The following is a 17,454-nucleotide window of genomic DNA, read 5'->3' on the forward strand; positions in this document are numbered from 1 at the left end:
CATAAAGCAGACTGGACCTCTGTTCCTGGAGAACGTTCTCCAGCCCTAGGCCCCTAGCTGGGAGCTGGAGTGACATATTACATAAGTGCTTTAATCTCAGTTTCCCTGTTTGTAAAGAGGAGTGACTGGACTGAAAGCGCTGCATGGACCTTGCTGGCCGCAGGGCCTTGAGAGCTGACAATGGAAGATTCCATGTTCCACGATGCTAAGTGTTCAGGATGCAATTCTGAGGCCCTGGGATCTGGCTAGAGAGAACCAGAGACACCCACTCCCTGTGCTCGCATCTCCTTTCTTTATTTCTAATGAGTGGGAATCCCTTCCCCCCTCGTGGTCCAGGCCCACAGGTGACCCTGCATTTGCAGGGTGGCAGCCAAGCGTACATAGCATGCATAGCTCCTGTCACCAGAACTACAGCTCCACGGACCAGCAAGAAATCTCTGTTCCTGGGGGCCCCACCTGGTAATCCACCTTGAGCTCTCTGGGATGGAAAGACAGACAGACAGACAACTGGTCAGTAAATCTTAGCTGTGGTGGGAAAGGAAAAGAATAGGACAGCTAGGGACAGGAAGATGGAGGCGAGTCCCAGTGTCCCTCTAGAATTCCCTCCAGCACAGGCCAACAATGCCCATTCACCCAGAGGGTATGGCCTCCAGAGTCCAGGGCTCTGAGAGTTTGGGGTGTGAATAGGGAGAGGTTCCTACTGTCCCCAACCAACAATAGTGCTCTCAGGCCGGTGTGTTTTCTGTGGGTCTGAGTTGAACACCCTTTGTGGGGTCTCTGAGAGCTGGCTTAGACATGTCTAAGGCATCAGCCTTCCACCTGTTTCTAGTTCCTGGGCAAGGACAGGAGTGGGGTCCTGCAGAGCCAGCTCCTGGCCTCTCCATCCCCACCCTGCCCCAGCCAGGCTTAGCGGCCTGCCTGCGCTGAGTCACCTTGTAGCAGAGTAGTCATTGCCTTGAACCCTCAGTGTGCGTTTGCTGTCGTCTGACGCTTCTGGGGACCCCCAGAGCACCTCCTGGTAAAACTGCCCTGAGGTACAAAGGGCGGGTCAGCAAGGGGTAAAGACAGCCTGGGAGACGTGCAGGTGAGGGATGCTGCCTGTTCCCAGGAAGAAGTGGCTTCTGGGGACCCCCTGACCCTGGGCCACGGGCAGAGTACCGAGGGTCCCGCTGATGTGGCTGGAGAAGCGGTCAGTGTCACGCAGAAGGAGCCGGAGCCCCTCCCCAGGGCCATCCCAGGACAACAGGCCGATGGTCACTTTGTCTGGACCACTGAGCAGCAGGAGACCCATCTGGTCCATGGTCATCTTCAGGCTGTGGAGAAACCCAGTGTCCTGAGCAGGAAAGCAGAGACGCTTGCACAGACCCTCAGCAGTGCGGCGGGGAGTGGGCTGCCTCCCTTGTTAGGAAGTCACAGTGTGGCCTTGGGTGGAAAGTCCCTGCAATCTTTTGGGTTTCAGTTTTCTCAATGGTAAAACATGACCAAAATCAACTTGATGATATTCCGGTTTCCCCAACATTATTTATGATATAAAAGAATTGTTCCTTTCCCTCTGGTTTTCTTAAATTTGGTTTCTCACGAATTAGTTTTATGTGATTTAGAGGGTTTCTCTGATGACTCTATCCCTTTTGCTTTTATGGCTGGTGCCACTTTCTTTTGGTGGCTGGTGTTTAATCATGTGTTTCAATGTCTGGAGGGTAAGTCTCTTCTCATTCTTTCCCCTCCTTTGTTACTTACAATAATCTTTGAGATTCTTGCCTTTTTGGTTTCCTCGTGAATGTTAGGCTCCTTTAAGCACATGAATAAGGCCCTGCTGTTAATCTGAAGTTAAATGAAATGGAATCGCCCTGAACAGAAGCTGTCCTATTGATTCAACTCAATCTAAAGACATGGTCTATTTTTATTTATATCTTCTGTAGCTCACGCAAGTATTTGGACTTTCTATCACTACAATTCTTAGGATTCTTCATTTCATTGTCTCGGCATAGATGAGCTATTGATTTTGGGGAATCTATCAGATAACAAGAAACGTCAAGATCTTTTATGCAACTGGGAAGGTTCTCAGATGACCTTGGATTTGCTGGGTGTGCTCTCGTTGGTAGAGTGGAGACGAGTCCCTGCCAAAAGGCTCAGTGGGGTGGCGACGGACAAGGCTCTCCACACTTGGGAAAGACGGGCTATGGCACTGGCTTGGGGCTGGGAGGGCACTGCCCGCAGAGGGCCAGGCTATGCAGTCCCTCCCCGAGGCCCCTGGTGATTTCTGGAGTGGGAGAGCTGCCCCTGAAAGGCCCACAGTGGGGCAGCCACACCACCTAGAAGAGGTCACCTTCTGCTTCCACTACCCAGCGGCTGCAAAGTATTTGAGGCCAGCTGGACTTGTCCCTCCTCGCCAGAGCTCCAAGAGTATGTGAGGACAACATTTATAACCTGCCCTGTGGACAGTGCTCTTGGGCTTCCCACTGTGGCATGCCCAGCGGGCACCACACCACCTGGTGGCCCGGGGCTCCCCAGCTACACTCTCTCACTGGGATCTCCTGGCCTTCTGGCTGCGGGCTGGGATGGTTATCCCCAGTTATTAGTGAGGAAGCTGAGGCTCAGAGGGGCTAGGTGGCCTACCCACGGTCGCCCAGGATTAGCAGCAGAGTTAGCTCCGACCCACACTGTCTCCTGCACGGGATAGTGACCCGGGCCAGCTGTGAGGGGCACCAGGTCCCCAGGAGAGCTCCTCAGTGCCCTGCAGAGCTCTAGGGGTACAGGGCTTCTACATCTCTGGCCCTCCTGCGAGTACAGCCGCTCCATCCCCAGGTCTATGGCCTCAGGCCACCTGTCAGCACATCGTCAGCCAATGAGGCCTGAGGGGTCACCTCCCCCTGGGGGCCCCCAGCGTGGGGCTTACCCGGGCATCACTGAGAACAGCGTCTCCTTCCACTTGTACACAGAGTTTCTTCGGTTCCGAGTGACCACTACATGCTCAGGGGACACACGAACCCGCAGCTGGGGGTTCTTGAAGGTCACCTCGATCCATGAGAACCCAGCCGCCTTCTCCTCGTACTGGCCAGTCACCTCAAGCCCTGAGAGGGCAGGACCAGGGAGGGCAAAGCTGTGGCCCCAGCCAGGGCTGGACACGTCCCCACCGGGAGCCCTCCCTGATTCCATCCCCTGGAGTCCGCTTGCCTCCTCAGGGGCAGCCCTTTCCTCAGCATTCTTTCCCACGGGGCGCCTGGCCCCCACAATCTCTGCACTCATCCCTCATCTCATGTGGCTTTGGAGGGGCCCCCGGCCCTCGGTGACAGCCACCCTCAGATGAGACCTCTGAGAAGGGAGGTCTGGTCTCAAGTCAACAGCCCTCCTAAGTCCCCCATGGTGCGCCTGGCTCTGAGCTGGAGGCCGGGGCTGAGAGTGAGACAGAGAATTGACGCTCCCGCCCTCAGGGACAGACAGTCCCCCGGCCTGGGTGATGAAGTGGGGGACCATGTGGATCTGAGAGGAGCAAGGCAGCCGTAGCCGTCCCGTGGCTCTGCGTGGGTCTGCGTGGCGCTGCGGAGCACCCCTGAGTGGTGCGCGTCTCCACATCTGACCCGCCACCTCAGCTCAACCAGCGAGGCCCTTCCAGGATCGAAGGGGCAAGGCCCGACAGGCGCACGTACCTCCTCCTGCCATTCCCCTCCTCCACACCCTCTGGGGTGCCACCCCTCAGGGCTCTGCGCTCTGCAGGCACCAGTCCCTCCGTCTAGAACATCCTTACCCCTTCCTCTGCTCATCTGCCAAGGCCCTGCCACTCCTGTGTGAACCCACGCAGCTCCCCTCTCCCCCAGGCAGCTCTGGCCCCCCTGGGCTCACTTCCACGTGGCCACTGTGCTTATCCGCACCCAGGCCACCCAGACCTGCAGGTGCGGTACCCAGTGAAAGGCCCGTGGCGTGGCTGTGTGAATGCCAGGGTCGGGGCGTGAGGGCGTGACTGTGCCATGTCTGGGACGGGCCTGCCCGGGGCCAGGTCTGTCCACGCTGTGCGAGTCTCTGTGGGCGGGTAGTGAGCGGGTGTGAGTGGTATCTGTGTCTCTCTAGGTGGCCGAAGGGTGTGCACCTCTCACCTTGGTCGGGGTCTGAGAGCAGGTTCACTGGCCCCTGAGAGCGCTTGAAGTCCACACAGAGCTGCTCCACGCTCTGCCCAGGCAGCAGCAGGATGACGGAAGGAGCCTGGATGGGGGCTGGGACAGCGGTGCATGGCTCCTGGGGCAGGGAGAGCAGGCTGGGGGACGAGGGTGGGGAAGGGGGCTGAGGGGCTGGCAACTTACCTGGGGCTGGGGCTGTCGTGCTTGTTTCTAAAAGAGGAAAAAGTCTGGGTTTAGGCTGCCCCTCCCAGGGGGCAGGGGGTTGAGGGGTGGAGTGGCGGGTGGGCGTGGCGGGGCTCCCTCTCCACTTCAACACTGTGACAGGTTCATAGACACCCCCAGGGCTCTCCCCTCCCAGGGTCTCCCCATTAGGACAGAAACTACTCCAGGGGCTCTGGCCTGGGGGACACCTTTGATTTTTATATCCACACCATGTGATATAGCTTGTCCAGGATTTGAGGTGGCTGATGGCGCTGAAGCAGGCATCAGTGCAGGAACATCGGGAAACAAACAGGGAGAAGGCAGTGAGGGTTCAGAACACTGAGCACGCCCTCCAGCTGTCCCTGCCACCTGCCAACCGCCAGTCGCCAGCCCCTCCCACTCCGCCACACACACACCCCGCCTAGAATAGCCTCCACCAAGGAGATTTTCAAACAGAAGAGCAGCTATCAGGGAAAACACCGAGGAGACAGGTCTAGCCTGGCTCTGCAGCTGGGTCTGAGTATAGACTTGGGGATCTGAAATAGTTCAAGGGACCATAGCTGGCTTTGTGAATGGAGGAAGCCCTCCCTTTCTAGAAGGTTTCATCATGAGTCAGCCTCCAGAGTATAGTGAATCCTATTCAGCGAAAATAAAGGACAAATAAAGTCCCGCCTTGTGGAGGGGATGCCTGAAGTCCACAGCTGGGTGGGGGAAGAGGCGGCTGGGAGGAAGGGCGGGTGATGACTGCCCCAAACAGCCCCACATGAGCCCCCGTGGTCGGTGTCTGCCCCTCCAGGGCCCAGGGGCCCCTCTGAACAGGAGTGTGGGAGAGGCTGCTCTGTCGAGGCTTGTGGCCTGCCGATCTGGGGACAGCTGGAAGAGCTCACACTACGTGGTGGAGTGCAGGAGAGCTCATACCCGGGAGATGAAAAGCCAAGGACCAGGCAAAGGAGTGGCCGGTGGAGAGCTGGGAGGGCGAGGGAAGCCCCCCAGGAAATGCTGCTCCCACGTGTCCTGGATTGGACCGACCCACAATCACTCAGCATCATGCCCCACAGCCACTGCTCTTGCCGGGCCAGGGGCTTCGTGCTTTATCTCACCCTACTCTGTGAGGGGTTCAGTGATTGCAATGAGGAAACCGAGGCCCTCAGTGGGCCAGGAAGTGGCTTACAGAATGCTGAGGTTGGTAGCACATCTTCCCAGGTCACAAGAGCAAAATCAGGAGGATGCAGAGGTCCCGGGGGTCCACGCATCTTTGAGGAGCTGAGAACTGGAAATCCGAAACTTGGCGGGATGCCAGAAACTCCAGCTTTGGAAAAATTGACATATGCGGTCTTCTCTGAGGCAGTGTGTGGGTCCTCACAGCCAGGGTTCGGGACCCCGCCCTGGAGTGGGACGTGGAGAGGGCAGGCGGCTCCCCCCTCCCATGCCGGAAGACAATGAATGCTGGAGCCCAGTATGTCAGGCCTCCCCCTGCAGCACCCCTCAAACTACCTTGTGCACTCCATCTTCTTCTATGGGCAAGGGAAGGCTCTGCATGGCTGATTCCTAATCAGACACACCTGAACTTCAGTCCCAGGCCTGTCACCAGCCAGGTGAGCCAGGCAAGGCACTCCCCCTACACAGCCAGGTCCATGGTCCTGTCAATCTCCCCTCCCACACCCTCCTCCTTTGCCACCTGTTATTCTGGACTGTCGACCTCCTATGACATGAGATCCGAAGCGAGTGTGACCTGGAAATCGGTGAGATCGGGATTTGCTTCTTGGACCTGCCTTTCTCGGGGGGTGGCGGGGTGGAATGGGATTGTGTCCCTAGTGCCAGGGGTAGGGCCTGAGAGGCAGCCAATATTTGAATGAACAGGTGACTAAATGCACCACATGCTTGGTCAGATGCCATTTCTTGGCAGCAAGGCTGGGCTAGAGAGGCTTGGGCTGGACCTGGGCCTGGATGGTGATCTCAAGGGGCTGGTGCCCTAGGCCCTATGTCTGCGGACCACCACCTAGCCCAGCCTTTGAGGATATTTGGCCTTTACCTGAGTGGACATTCTTGTGTCTATTTTCTGGATAAAACAGAGAGGGAGAGAGAAAGAGAGAGAGAGAGAGAGATTGTCAGGGTGGTTTTGATCAATTTGAAATGCTTATGTTCAATCCTGCTACCCAGCCCCAGAACTACATAACGCAATGAATTTGGGGAGCCAGGAGATCTGGCCTCAGTTTTCTCATCAGTGAAATGGGATGGGGCTCCGGGGCTCCTGGGAGTCTGTGGATGGCAGGGTTGGGACCTTGGCCGGCTGCCAGGGAAGGCACAGGGAGAATGCTGGGACCAGTCCTGCTGCCTGGGAGGCTGGGATCCCAGCCCCCACCCACCGTCTTCCGTGGGTTTCTCAGCAACTTGAGACTGTTCTTGGCCTTCAGGTTTGGTGACCACCATAGATGTAAGAGGAGTGACAAAGCTGTAGTGCAGCGATAAGTTGAGAGCTCGGGTCTCAAGGGCCTGCCGTTCAGCATCTGATGCAGAAACACTGTAGGTCGAGGACATCAGAGCTCAGGAGGTCACTGGACGCCAGAACAGATTCCCCTTCCCAACCAGCCCCTTCTGGGAGGTCCCCCTGGGAGAGTCCGGAGCTCGGACACGATGTCAAACCACCCTCTCTCCATGCCTAGGGGATGCCTCATGCCAGCTGTGCCTGCCCCACCAGCGACAGGCATGGTGTGTGTCTGCGGAAGTGGCCCATGAGGGCCGGGGCCACTCTCACCTTTGCTCCAGCAGTTGCTGGATAGTCAGGTACGCCCAGAGTCTCTCCATGAAGTTGTGGAAGATATACTTGGGGCTCCGGAACTCCCCCTCCTGCTCTGCCACGCTGGCCTCAGTTTGGAAGGTGATATTCTGTGTATGCTGAAAAGAGGGGCCCAGTCGGGGCAGGAGCAGTGAGGGCCTGACGTCGGCACCTGGCCCAGCACTTCCGAGCTCTTCTGTGACTGGAGCTGGGGCAGGTCCCATGTGCTGACTGTGAGGACTGCACTTCCTTTGAGTAGAGTAGGGGGTAGGGAGGGAGTTTAGGGGCATGAGGGGCTCAGTCACAGAGCCGCCAGGATGAGCAGGAGGTGGAGATAAAAGGGAGCAAACCACCCCAGGTGCCACCAGGCCGGTGCAGAAGCAGGAGCTCAGATTAGCTGACCCTTGCGAGAAAGGGAAATGAGGATGGGGTCAGAATCCCAGATTAGAGCAGAAACGGCAGCAGGAAGGATTTGCAAGTACAATGTGGAGCAGAGGGGTCCCCAGATACTGCCCACCCTTACCTCAAAGATGGGGCAAAGGGGCAGAGAGGGAAGGGCCTTCCCCAGCAGTCAGTGGCAGTGTTTAGACTAGAACTCAGATATCATGGCTCTGGGTTTGGGGCCCCGTGCACCCCAACAACTGTCCCCTGCCTGAGTTAGCGTCTCTGCTGGGGCTGGTCACTAGGGAACAATGACAGGGAAGCGTATGCCCCAACTCTGTGTGGACTGGCTGCTTCCACCCCCAGGGAATGGCCTGTGGTCACAGGCTGACCTAGCTCGCAGCCTGGGAAAGGGCTCTGAGGCCAAAGGACCCCCAAGCCTCTCTTACCGGAGCTCCCCCGGCAGCCAAGAGACCTTTTCACAATGTGGATCAGATCCTGCCCCAACTGGCATCAGCCTCCTCTGTCTCTCACCCAGGGCACACCTGGGCTGCCTGCACGAATTTTGCCCTATCCACATGTACAGCTATTTATTTGATGTTTTTCTTTAAATTAACTTTAAATAGACTGGCACTTTTTACTTGGCCTTAGCTCAAGTAATAATACCTGTGAAATCTTAGGTCTGAGGTGTGAGTCGTATTTTTCAAAATACACATTAAAATAAATATATAACTACTAAAACAAAGACTGTGAACCACCCTGAGTCACCTTGGGTTCCACGCTTCGGGAACGAGTGGCCTCCAAGCTGGTATCAGCTGCCAACACGTATGGAATTTTTACGCTGGGCCAGATATTAATCACACAGGAACTTTATGAGGTGGCACGTGACTTACTCCCATTTTTACACAGGAGGAAACTGAGGCACAGGGAGGTTAAGTGACTTCCCCACATCTCACCTCTGGGAGGTGGCAGAGCTGGGTTTGAAGCCAGGAGGCTGGCCATGCTCCCTGTGCCGACAGCCATGGCACTTGGCCACTTCTCCTGACACAAGGACCTGGGCCCCTGACACCCACTGCCACTCTCCCCACACGTGCTGCCCTCCTGCCACACAAGCCCAAAACATTCCTCCCTCATGCCACCATCCAGATTCCGCCCTCCTCCTACTCATCCCTCAGTTTCAGCTGAGCCTCCACCGGGAAGCCCTCCCTGGTCCCCAGGCCAGGTTGGGGTCCCTGGAGCTGCTCTCCTGAGTGCCCGGGTCAGATCCCAGCCTGTAGCTCCTTGTTTGTGTGATGATGTAGCCATGGCTGTCTCTCTCATGAGGGCAGGGGGGGTCAGCCTCATTCATCACTGTCTCCCCAGGACCTGGCACAGCACAGGTGCTCAGTTTCCCTTTGTGGAATGACAGGGGCTCACTGGGAAGAGACAGAGAAGGCTGGGCAAGGATGGGGCACCATGTGGTGAGCAGGGCTTGGGACTCTGCTGCATGGGGCCCAGGGCAAGTTGCCTGCTTTGTCGGAGCTCAGTCTGCTCATCTGTGAAATGGGAGCAGCCCTCCCTGCCTGACTGCAACCTCCAAGGGCCAGTATGAGGACAGGAGGAGATGAAAATTAGGAAGGAATCCCTGCAGTCCCCTTGTGCTCACAGGTGCACAGACTGACTGCTGAGTGCCTACCTATTCTGGTCACAGCACAGGTGGTCTCATGAGAATCACTATTTTGTCTCATGGAATCGCTACGGTGAACCCACGCAGTGGGGACTGGCGCCCTCCACAGGTGGCAGAGGGAGAACCTGAGGCTCAGGGCACTTTGAGATGAGGAGCTTGGCGCATCTGGGATTTGAACCCAGCTCCTCTGGCTGCAGAGGTGGGGCTGCCCAGCTGCCCTTCCCCTCCAGGATGGCTTGGCCACACTCACCGTCTGCCCACTGACTTTGGCTGACAGCACATCAGGGCTCTGGTCCCGGAGCTTCCCGGCCACCACCATCTCCGAGCCCTTGAAGAAGAGCTGGAAGTTTTCCCGCGTGACCTCCTCCACGGCATTGCTTGGGTACTCGAAGGCTACTGCCGTCAACAATGGGTTGGCCACCTCCTGGTAGAAGTCCTGCAGGGCAACGGAGTGTCACGAGAGCCAGGCTGGAGTCTTTCCAGCGCTCTGTGCAGTCCTCCCCGGGCACACTGGCACCTGCAGCTGCAGGGCAGAGTCCGAGTCCTCATAGATGCGCCGAGCCAGGCCGCCATTGTCCAACGCCAGCTTCTCCAGGAAGGCGTAGCTGACATGGAAGCCGAAGCCCAGGCAGAAGACGTTGTACCGGCCACCTATGGCTTCCCGCACGTTCTCCTGGATCCTTGCAGGGTTGATCTCCCCTGGACCCGTGGGTTTGGGAAGAGGGTGAGAAAATAGTGATTTGCTCAATGGATATTTCTGGAACCTCAGAGCCAAAGGGGCCTCAGCAGCCCCCTCCCTGCTCCAGGTCCCACTTGCTGCCCAGGTGCAGGCTCAGCTGCTTCCCCGGCACAGCGTGCCCTGGAGGTGCCATCAGTGCCCTCACCCTCGGTGGGGTCGCCGTCAGTGAGCAGGATGATGAGGGAGACGCTCCCCTCACGCAGCAGCTCATCCCGGTTGCTGCTGTCCAGCAGCTGCACGGCCATCTGCATCGCGTCGTTGATGTTGGTCCCTGAGGGGCATACGCTGTCAAGGTGGCTCCCAGCCAGGTGCCCAGAAGCCCCCACTGCAGGGCTGCAGAGGCACTCACCTCCGAAGGCCTGAATGTTGGCAGCAAAGCTCCTGGCCTCATTCACGTTCTCCACTGAAGCTGGCACCAGGGAAGGCTTCCACTGGGCTGCTTTCCCGCTGAACACGATGAGGTTGAACTGATCTTTGGAGCCGAGGTCATCCAGGATCTTGATTAGGGATTCCCGGGTCTGGTCAGGCGGAGAGGAGAAGGAGCTCAGAGGGGTTCCCTGAGGGCTCACGTGCCCTTGGGCTGGCATCCCTGGACTCCTGTCTGGGGTGGGGACGTGGTATATGCTCTAGGGGCAGAGGCTGCCCCATGCTCTGGCCGACCTTGGCCCCTGGAAGCCCCCACCCAGGAGGATGGAGGAAGGAGGGTCTGCTTGCCGGACCACAGCTCATGGTGTGAGAGGCCTGGGAGTTTTCAGGGCCCTGTGCTGGCCCAGGGGACCCACCTGCTGGATTTTCCTGCCGCTCATGGAGCCGCTCTTGTCAATGACAAAGACCACGTTCTTGGGCATTGTGGAGAGGCCCTCGGGAGCAAAGTAGTGCACAAAGTAGCCATTCTCAATCTGCGGCCAGAGTGAGATCGCACCCAGACAATCAGCTGCAGCCCTGCTCTGCCTGGTCCAGCGTCCTCACCCCAAATCCTTGGGTTCCTATGCTCCCCTTGTTCCAACCCCTCATCTCCATCCCACTGTTAGTCTCCCCAAATCCTCACCATATTCAGGGCTCAGCCCAGCCCCTCTCTCACAGAAGCTTTCCTTGCTCATGCACAGCTCACTAGAACGCTCCCTACAACTTTATCTCCTATTTGTTTTAGTATTTGAGGCGGCTTATCCTAAAAGGTTCAGACACAGTAAACCTGACATCCATCAGAAGAGGGAAGACTTAACAAACAAGGAGTAAAAGGGAAGCATAATAACGTCAGAAAATAGTATGAAAGAAGCTACTGCAGTTGAGCACAAAACTGAGCTGTGAGCCTCCTGGCAGCAAAGGTAAAGAAGGAAACCCCACAGAGCAGCTCTTCATAGAGACAAACTTTTCTGCCTCTGAAAACGATAGTTTCAGGGACAACACAACAAATCTGCCTGTTTTCTGTCTGTGCCAGCCCCTGGTGCACACTGCTAAGGAGGAGTGGTTATTTTCCTCTTCTAGACTACCCAAGCTCATACCCTTGAGGGTGGACAGATTTCCAGGTTGCTCTGCTCTTGCCTGGAGTCCACCCACCTGAATGGAGCCCCCTGAGTGGGTCCGGTTCACATCATAGCGGATGATGAGGTTGCCATCCAGGACTGTGTCCTGCTGCTTCGGGGACTTTTGCTTCTGGGAGAGCGTTGGCTTGAACAGGATGTGAGCCTGGAGGAACAACGGGGGCTGAAGCTGGGAGGCGCAGCGAGGCCAAGCCGACACCACCATCTACCCCGTTGTATATTGGGAAGTCTGAATTCCGGGATGCAGCCTTGGGTCAATGTTCCAGGGAACTTTCTCTCAGGCTGAGCTATTGATGTCCTGCTTCCATGCAGGGGAGAGGGTGTGAGAGTGAGTCCCCTGTTCCTGGAGCTGTGCAAGCAGAGGCTGGGCTCGGGCCATGTGGGATCCAGCTATCTCCTCCTCTCCACTGGGTCCCAGGTCCCTCACATCAGTCTACTCTCCAAGTCCTTCCCCCACAGACCTCAGGGCTCATCCAGGGACCCACTGTCCTTCTCCAGGCCTTGCCAGATGACAGCATGGACACAGAGATCCCAGAAGCCCCTCAGCTCAGAGAATCTCCCAACTGTCCCTCTAGGCTCATAGGGCTGGTCTGAAGCCAGGGTCCTTGGCGCCCCACCTGCTGACCACGGCAGGCCCACCTTGGTCGCGTTCTGTGAGATGGTGAGGGCATTAACCAGCTCGTTGGTCACGAAGGTGCTCTCTGTCTCCAGAAAGCTGATGCCCTGCGGCTCGAAGATGTGAATGTCCATCTGGAGGCAAGATGTGGGGCACCGGGTCAGCTGGGAGACCGGGCTGGGACTCACAGGAAGCTCAGGGGCAAGGAGGGGTCGTCCTCAGCAGGAAAAGGGTTACCCAGGAAGCCTCCTGGGAAGAGGTCGCACCAGGTACCTGCAGATGCTTGACCGGCTGCTGGGGCTGCACTTTCAGCAGCAGCTCATACACCCCCAGATGCCGCCTGAGCAGCTCCTCATACACCAGCTCGAAGGTGACCTTGGCAGAGGGAGCCACACTGACCGACACCTGGAACTGCTCCGTCTTCCTCCCGGCGGCCCTGGGAGAGGAGGGCGTCAGGCCTGCCCCTCCAGGCCAGGTAGGGTAAGGCCGCTGGAGGTGGGAGCAAGGCCAAGGGCCGAGGCAGGGCAGCTCTGTCTACACCACCCCCGACGCCACCCCGTCTCCCCACACCGCTCACTTGACGAGGCCAGCGCTCTTGCCCTGGGCCACTGCCGCGCTGTACTGCTCCTGCGCTGCAGCCTTCTCCTTGATGCTCCCTGGGTAGGTCACGCCGTCGATGATCCTGGGGGCAGGAGAGCCTGGTGGGAGGGGGCCCACTCCACTGCACGGCACAGGGTGAGGACAGGGCCTCCACAAAGCGCGCCAGGCCTCACCTCCCCTGAGGCAAGCGCAGTGCTAGTAACATGCCTTTCACGAAGGGACGGAGGAGGGAGGACGCAGAGGGCAGGGCTCGGTTGACTCTGCCCTCCCTTTACGTGCCCAGGCTGGCCCCACATCCCCACTTGCCCCTTCCCCTCACAGACCGTTCCCAGAGTTGCCAGTTAATCACCAGCAGGAGGTTTCTGAGCAGACTTGCGCCCAGCCCTGTGGGGCCAAGACCGAGGAGGAGGGAGACACAGGCCGAAGGCTCTGACCCCATCCCCTGCGCTGTCTCCATCCTCCCCCACGCAAGGCAGGCACTCTGCGGGGGGCGGACCTCTCTAGAAGTAGGTTTTGGACAACTGGTGGTTGGGACTCCTAGGGGTGTAGACGCTCCTAGCATCCATCCTTTGGGGCTGAGAAAGAACTGCCTGAGCTGATTCTCTGGAAGGAAAATGACTTCTCCAGAACCTCCTTATGGGGTGAGCAGGGCCGTGCCTGGTAAACATACGCCTGCTTCCCCTGGGGGTGGCATGAAAGGGTGGGAGCGTGCAGGCTGGGTGGGAGAGGGTGCAGTCAGGACGCCGGGACCCCACGGCCCTCCTCCCTGACCTTCCCGGTTGCAGTTTAACTCCGGGCCAGGACGGGGGCTGGTGAGTGGGCAGCAGGGCTCCCCCTCCCGGGCGGACAGTTCCCAGTACCTGGGGCTCCTGGCCAGGTCAGGGAGCAGGGAACCCTGCCCTCCGCTTCCCTATCTGCTGCAGCGACAGGGTCTGGGTTCAGAGAGGGGTGGTGACAGTGCTGGGCTCCAGGCAGATGCCATGGCAACTACCAGCGCTGGCACCCATGTCAAAGGCCGGCACAGCCTGCGAGGCTCACGGGGCAAGTCGGGCAGCACAGACCCAGGCTCTGGGCTGGGAGAGTGGGGGCTGCTGTGGAGTAGGGGACGGGTCGGGCGGGAGGAACAAATCACAGGGACCCCAGCCCTCCATGGCAGTTTGGCTGTTTCCCAGAGGCCCCAGGGTTCATTGGGGACCCCGCCTAAGAGACACTCCTCTCTGCCCTGCCACTGCCCTCGCTGTTTCTGGGAGCAGCCTCTCCCCTGTCCTCAATCACAGCCTCTCCTGGAGGCCAGGGACAGACATTTAGCAAACATTGAGAAACCGAGTCGGCGGAGGACAGAGTGAGTAAGGATCATCACTGGCTCAGAGTCCACAGAAACCCCAGGCACCTCCTGACGTGGCCGAGCAGAAACACCCTCTGCGACATCCCAGTTTGGGGTAGCCAAGGAGGACCCCTCCTCAGGGTGACGCTCCACTGTGAGACAGTCTGGGGGGTTAGGACGTTTTCCATATTCTGAGCTGGAATCTGCTTTTTGGTGACTTGCCACTGCCTGTGTCTGGCCTCAGGATGCCCTAAGTTGGTGCCCCTCGAAGGCGCAGACACAGAGATGCGATGGTTCTCTGCCTGCTGCTGGGCAGCACTCAGGGATGGCGGATGGAGACAGGGAGGTGTCTCTGCGAACAGAAGGCTCCTTGGTAAAGCTGAAGACACACCCTGCACGCCTCCCTCCCTTTAGGAAGGGGGATGATGGGGTGCAGAGCAGATGGGGTCGCGGTGCTGGGCAAGGGGATGAGGATGAGGGTCAGGGGCACCTACATGGAGAAGTTGGTGATGAAGGCTTTCCTGGGCAGCTCCATCTGGAAGGTGGCCTCCCGCACAGTATCGGCCCTATTGACCACCCGGCTGGTGACGACCGTGTGGGAAAACCGGGATGAGACCTTGGAGTCCACAGTGAGGCTGTAGATGTCGATGCCATCCTGCACCAGTGAGGGAGAAGGGGGTCGGAGAGTTTCAATGCCACCACCCCAGCTTAGGGCAACACTCTTCACGAGGAGACCAAACCCTGCCTCCAACCCACAAAGCCACTGACCAGGCCTCGGGCTGAACCTAGCCAGGTCTTCGCACATACACATTCACCTCAAGTAAGAGGCAGATGTGTGCTTCATTCCCCACCCTACAGTGCCATGAGGCAGGGGCCACGTCCATTTTGATCTAGGGGGCCCACGGTGTCCCCTGGAGAACAAGCACGCAGTGGGTGGCGAAGTCTGGGCCCTAGTGTCTGGAAGGGATGTCGCACCCGTCCTTTGGGCAGAGGTGAGGGCCCTGGTGGGGACAGGAAGCTTTGTGTGCAGGCTTAGCCCTGCCCAGGGAAGGGCAGTGCACAGGTCCTTTGATTTCTGGAGGCTGTGACCTCCTTGGAAACTGGGGCAAACAGCTCCTGCCAGTCCCCAGCCAGGGCCCGTGGGAGCTGGGAGAACCTGGAGGTAGATGAGGGACCAGATTCTAAGACCCGGACTTTTCCTCTTTGCCCCTTTTCCCCACAGTGCACCCTCCCCCAGTTCTGCCACCCACATGCCCTTTGCCCCAAGGGCTGTGGTCCCCCATGTGCACCCGTGCAGAGCCTTGCACACCTCTTACCTGCCCACGCATGCAATGCTCATGTTTGCACCACTCTCTAGCTGCACATGCGCTTTAGCACAGAGGTGCTGAGTGGCTTGTTTATGTGCTGGAGTGTTTGCTCTGCGCCCGGCATTGCGCTAAGCACTTTATAGGTGTTATGGGTTTGATTTCACAACAATCCTCTGAATAGGCTCATTATTACCCTGTTTTACAGATGAGGAAACCAAGACATAGCATAAATAATTTCCCCGAGGTCACTCAGCCAGGAGCTATGCATAGAATGGGGCTCAAAACTGCATTTCCTCATCTGTAAAATGGAAAAACATGACCACCCCTTTTATAAAGTGGGAGGATACCTGTAAGGCCCTTGGGTGGTGCCTGGTGGACAGTCAGTACCATTCCTTTGCACACACACACTGACACGCTTGCACACACGGAAGCTCTCCCCCACTTCCCAGACATGTTCTCTCGTACCCCAGCTCACGCCGCTCATGCACAGGCGTGCACACCAGGCACCCGTGGACGCCAGCTACCTTCTGGGCAGCGTTGGGCTGGAGGACAGCCAGCAGCCAGAGCAGGACCAGCATGAAGCCGCAGGTGCGGACAGCGGCTGGGGGCTTCATTGTGGCTCCAGTGTCCGCCAGGCTGCTTCTGAACCGAAGAGCGAGTGGGGAATGAATTAGTAACTTGCTTCTGCCCCGCCCCTGCGGGGGCAGGTTCTGAGAAATTGGGATCTTTAAGCCAAAAACTGCTGTGGCTTCAGATAAGCAGGTAAATGACGAATGTCCCGTGAACCTTGGCTGGGGGCAGGAACATCTACTGAGGAGAGGCAGGCTCAGGTTGGAGTTGGGTACTGGCACCTTTTCCGAAGGGCCCAGAACATTTCCAGCCCTCATACCAGTCATTCCACCAACGAGCTCTGTAGGGCTGGGGGACAACAGTGAGGATGCCAGCCTGCTCTCCATAAGTCAGCCTGGGAGGAAACAGGGACAGCTTGGGAAGACTAGGGCTACAGGGCCACCCCAAGTGGCTTCCTGGAGAAGGGGGGCCTTGGCAGCCAGGGGAGTGTGACTGGGCAGTGGGGGGCCCGGAAGGCATCCAGAGGCCCTTGGAGGTGTCTGTGTGGGGTCAGATCTACTGGGCCAAGGCGGGATAGATATGCCTCATTTCTGGAGTCCAGCGGCCTCCCCAAAACAAGACCTGCAATTTGACAATACAAAGTGAGAGTCATAAAGATGCTACGTCCTGTGGCCCAGAGGTCTTGATGCAGGGAATGTACTGACAGGAGAGCATGGAACGGAAGAGAAAGCTAACAGCACGAAGAGCTCCCGATGGGGGGATTGGGTATGGAGGTCAGTCGTGCCAAGGGTGCCCGTGGATCACTGCTTGACAGAGGGCAGAATGCCGTTGTCATGGCTGGTGTGACACTGCCGCAGCCCAGACCCATGGGAGTGCTGGAGTGCTGCCCAAGGGCCTGGGGTGAAAGTCTCAGTGACTTTTTAAAAAATAAAGTTGCCTTAACAAAGTTGACGTGTGCCTTTTGTAACAAACAGGAAGAGAGTGAATAGATGGCAGGCACTCTGCAGCTGGCGCCCATGTTCCCTGGTGGCTCCGACAAGGCCAGCTCCTGAGTCTGTGGCCATAGATGGGTAAAGATGAGTCATAAAATGTGGCCAAGTGCCGAGTCGTGGGTCTGGGAAGGAGGACCACTCAGTGACACCAACCCTGGGGAGGGCCAGACACCTTGGGGGTCGACGTGGAGCTGTGAGGCAGCGGGTGGCTTCCAGAGGCTGGGAAAGGGCTTTCTCCATCAGCCCTGTCTCCATCGGGTTGTAGCATCTAGCCCTGGGGAAGGGCACCACAGACTCTGGAGCTATAGTATTTCCATGGCTGCAAGTAAATGTCCCTCTTCCTTAGCGTGACTATGGCCGGAAGCCTCATTGCTGTGCTCACCTCTACTGCTCACCCTTTGGCTGTGGATATGATCATGACTACACAGGGACACACGCCTTCCACATATGGGGGAAGAGCCTCCCCAGGGGGCCCAGTGAGCAGACCCAGGCCCTTCCTCACAGAAGTCTGCTCCCCTGGGGCACAGAGCATGGGCCCGACCAGAGCTATATAAGGCCAGGCTGGCCGGGACCGTGGGAAAGGCTCCGAGCAGTCAGCTCCCTCTGTCCCCCGGGATAGGCAGGCCTCA

At 58.0% G+C, this 17,454-nt stretch overlaps 1 protein-coding gene across 8 annotated transcripts; it reads right to left on the reverse strand.

Moving 5' to 3' along the window:
- Positions 1 to 273: 273 nt before the first annotated feature.
- ITIH4 (inter-alpha-trypsin inhibitor heavy chain family, member 4) lies at positions 274 to 15,967 on the reverse strand. 8 transcript variants are annotated; one of them, XM_012665630.1, is made up of 24 exons: positions 15,788 to 15,967; positions 14,451 to 14,611; positions 12,610 to 12,714; positions 12,306 to 12,468; positions 12,056 to 12,166; positions 11,433 to 11,561; positions 10,658 to 10,774; positions 10,225 to 10,393; positions 10,021 to 10,146; positions 9,654 to 9,835; positions 9,387 to 9,572; positions 7,069 to 7,208; positions 6,680 to 6,834; positions 6,346 to 6,372; positions 5,992 to 6,045; positions 5,808 to 5,861; positions 5,485 to 5,622; positions 4,544 to 4,585; positions 4,301 to 4,322; positions 4,092 to 4,213; positions 2,897 to 3,071; positions 1,159 to 1,313; positions 933 to 1,029; positions 279 to 478 (listed from the first exon to the last, which is right to left on the reverse strand). In XM_012665630.1, exons 1-24 carry the CDS (start codon positions 15,875 to 15,877, stop codon positions 409 to 411), a joined length of 2,790 nt encoding a protein of 929 aa, XP_012521084.1. In that variant the 5' UTR covers positions 15,878 to 15,967; the 3' UTR covers positions 279 to 408. The 8 variants fall into 8 exon arrangements, with proteins under 8 accessions (XP_012521038.1, XP_012521101.1, XP_012521084.1 ...); XM_012665622.1 differs by having other exon boundaries at positions 4,092 to 4,208; positions 4,296 to 4,322; XM_012665612.1 differs by having other exon boundaries at positions 4,523 to 4,585.
- Between the last annotated feature and the right edge of the window lie 1,487 nt (positions 15,968 to 17,454).

Source organism: Propithecus coquereli, unplaced genomic scaffold (assembly GCF_000956105.1).
Source record: "Propithecus coquereli isolate 6110/MARCELLA unplaced genomic scaffold, Pcoq_1.0 Scaffold1, whole genome shotgun sequence".
Classification (NCBI taxonomy): Eukaryota; Metazoa; Chordata; class Mammalia; order Primates; family Indriidae; genus Propithecus; species Propithecus coquereli.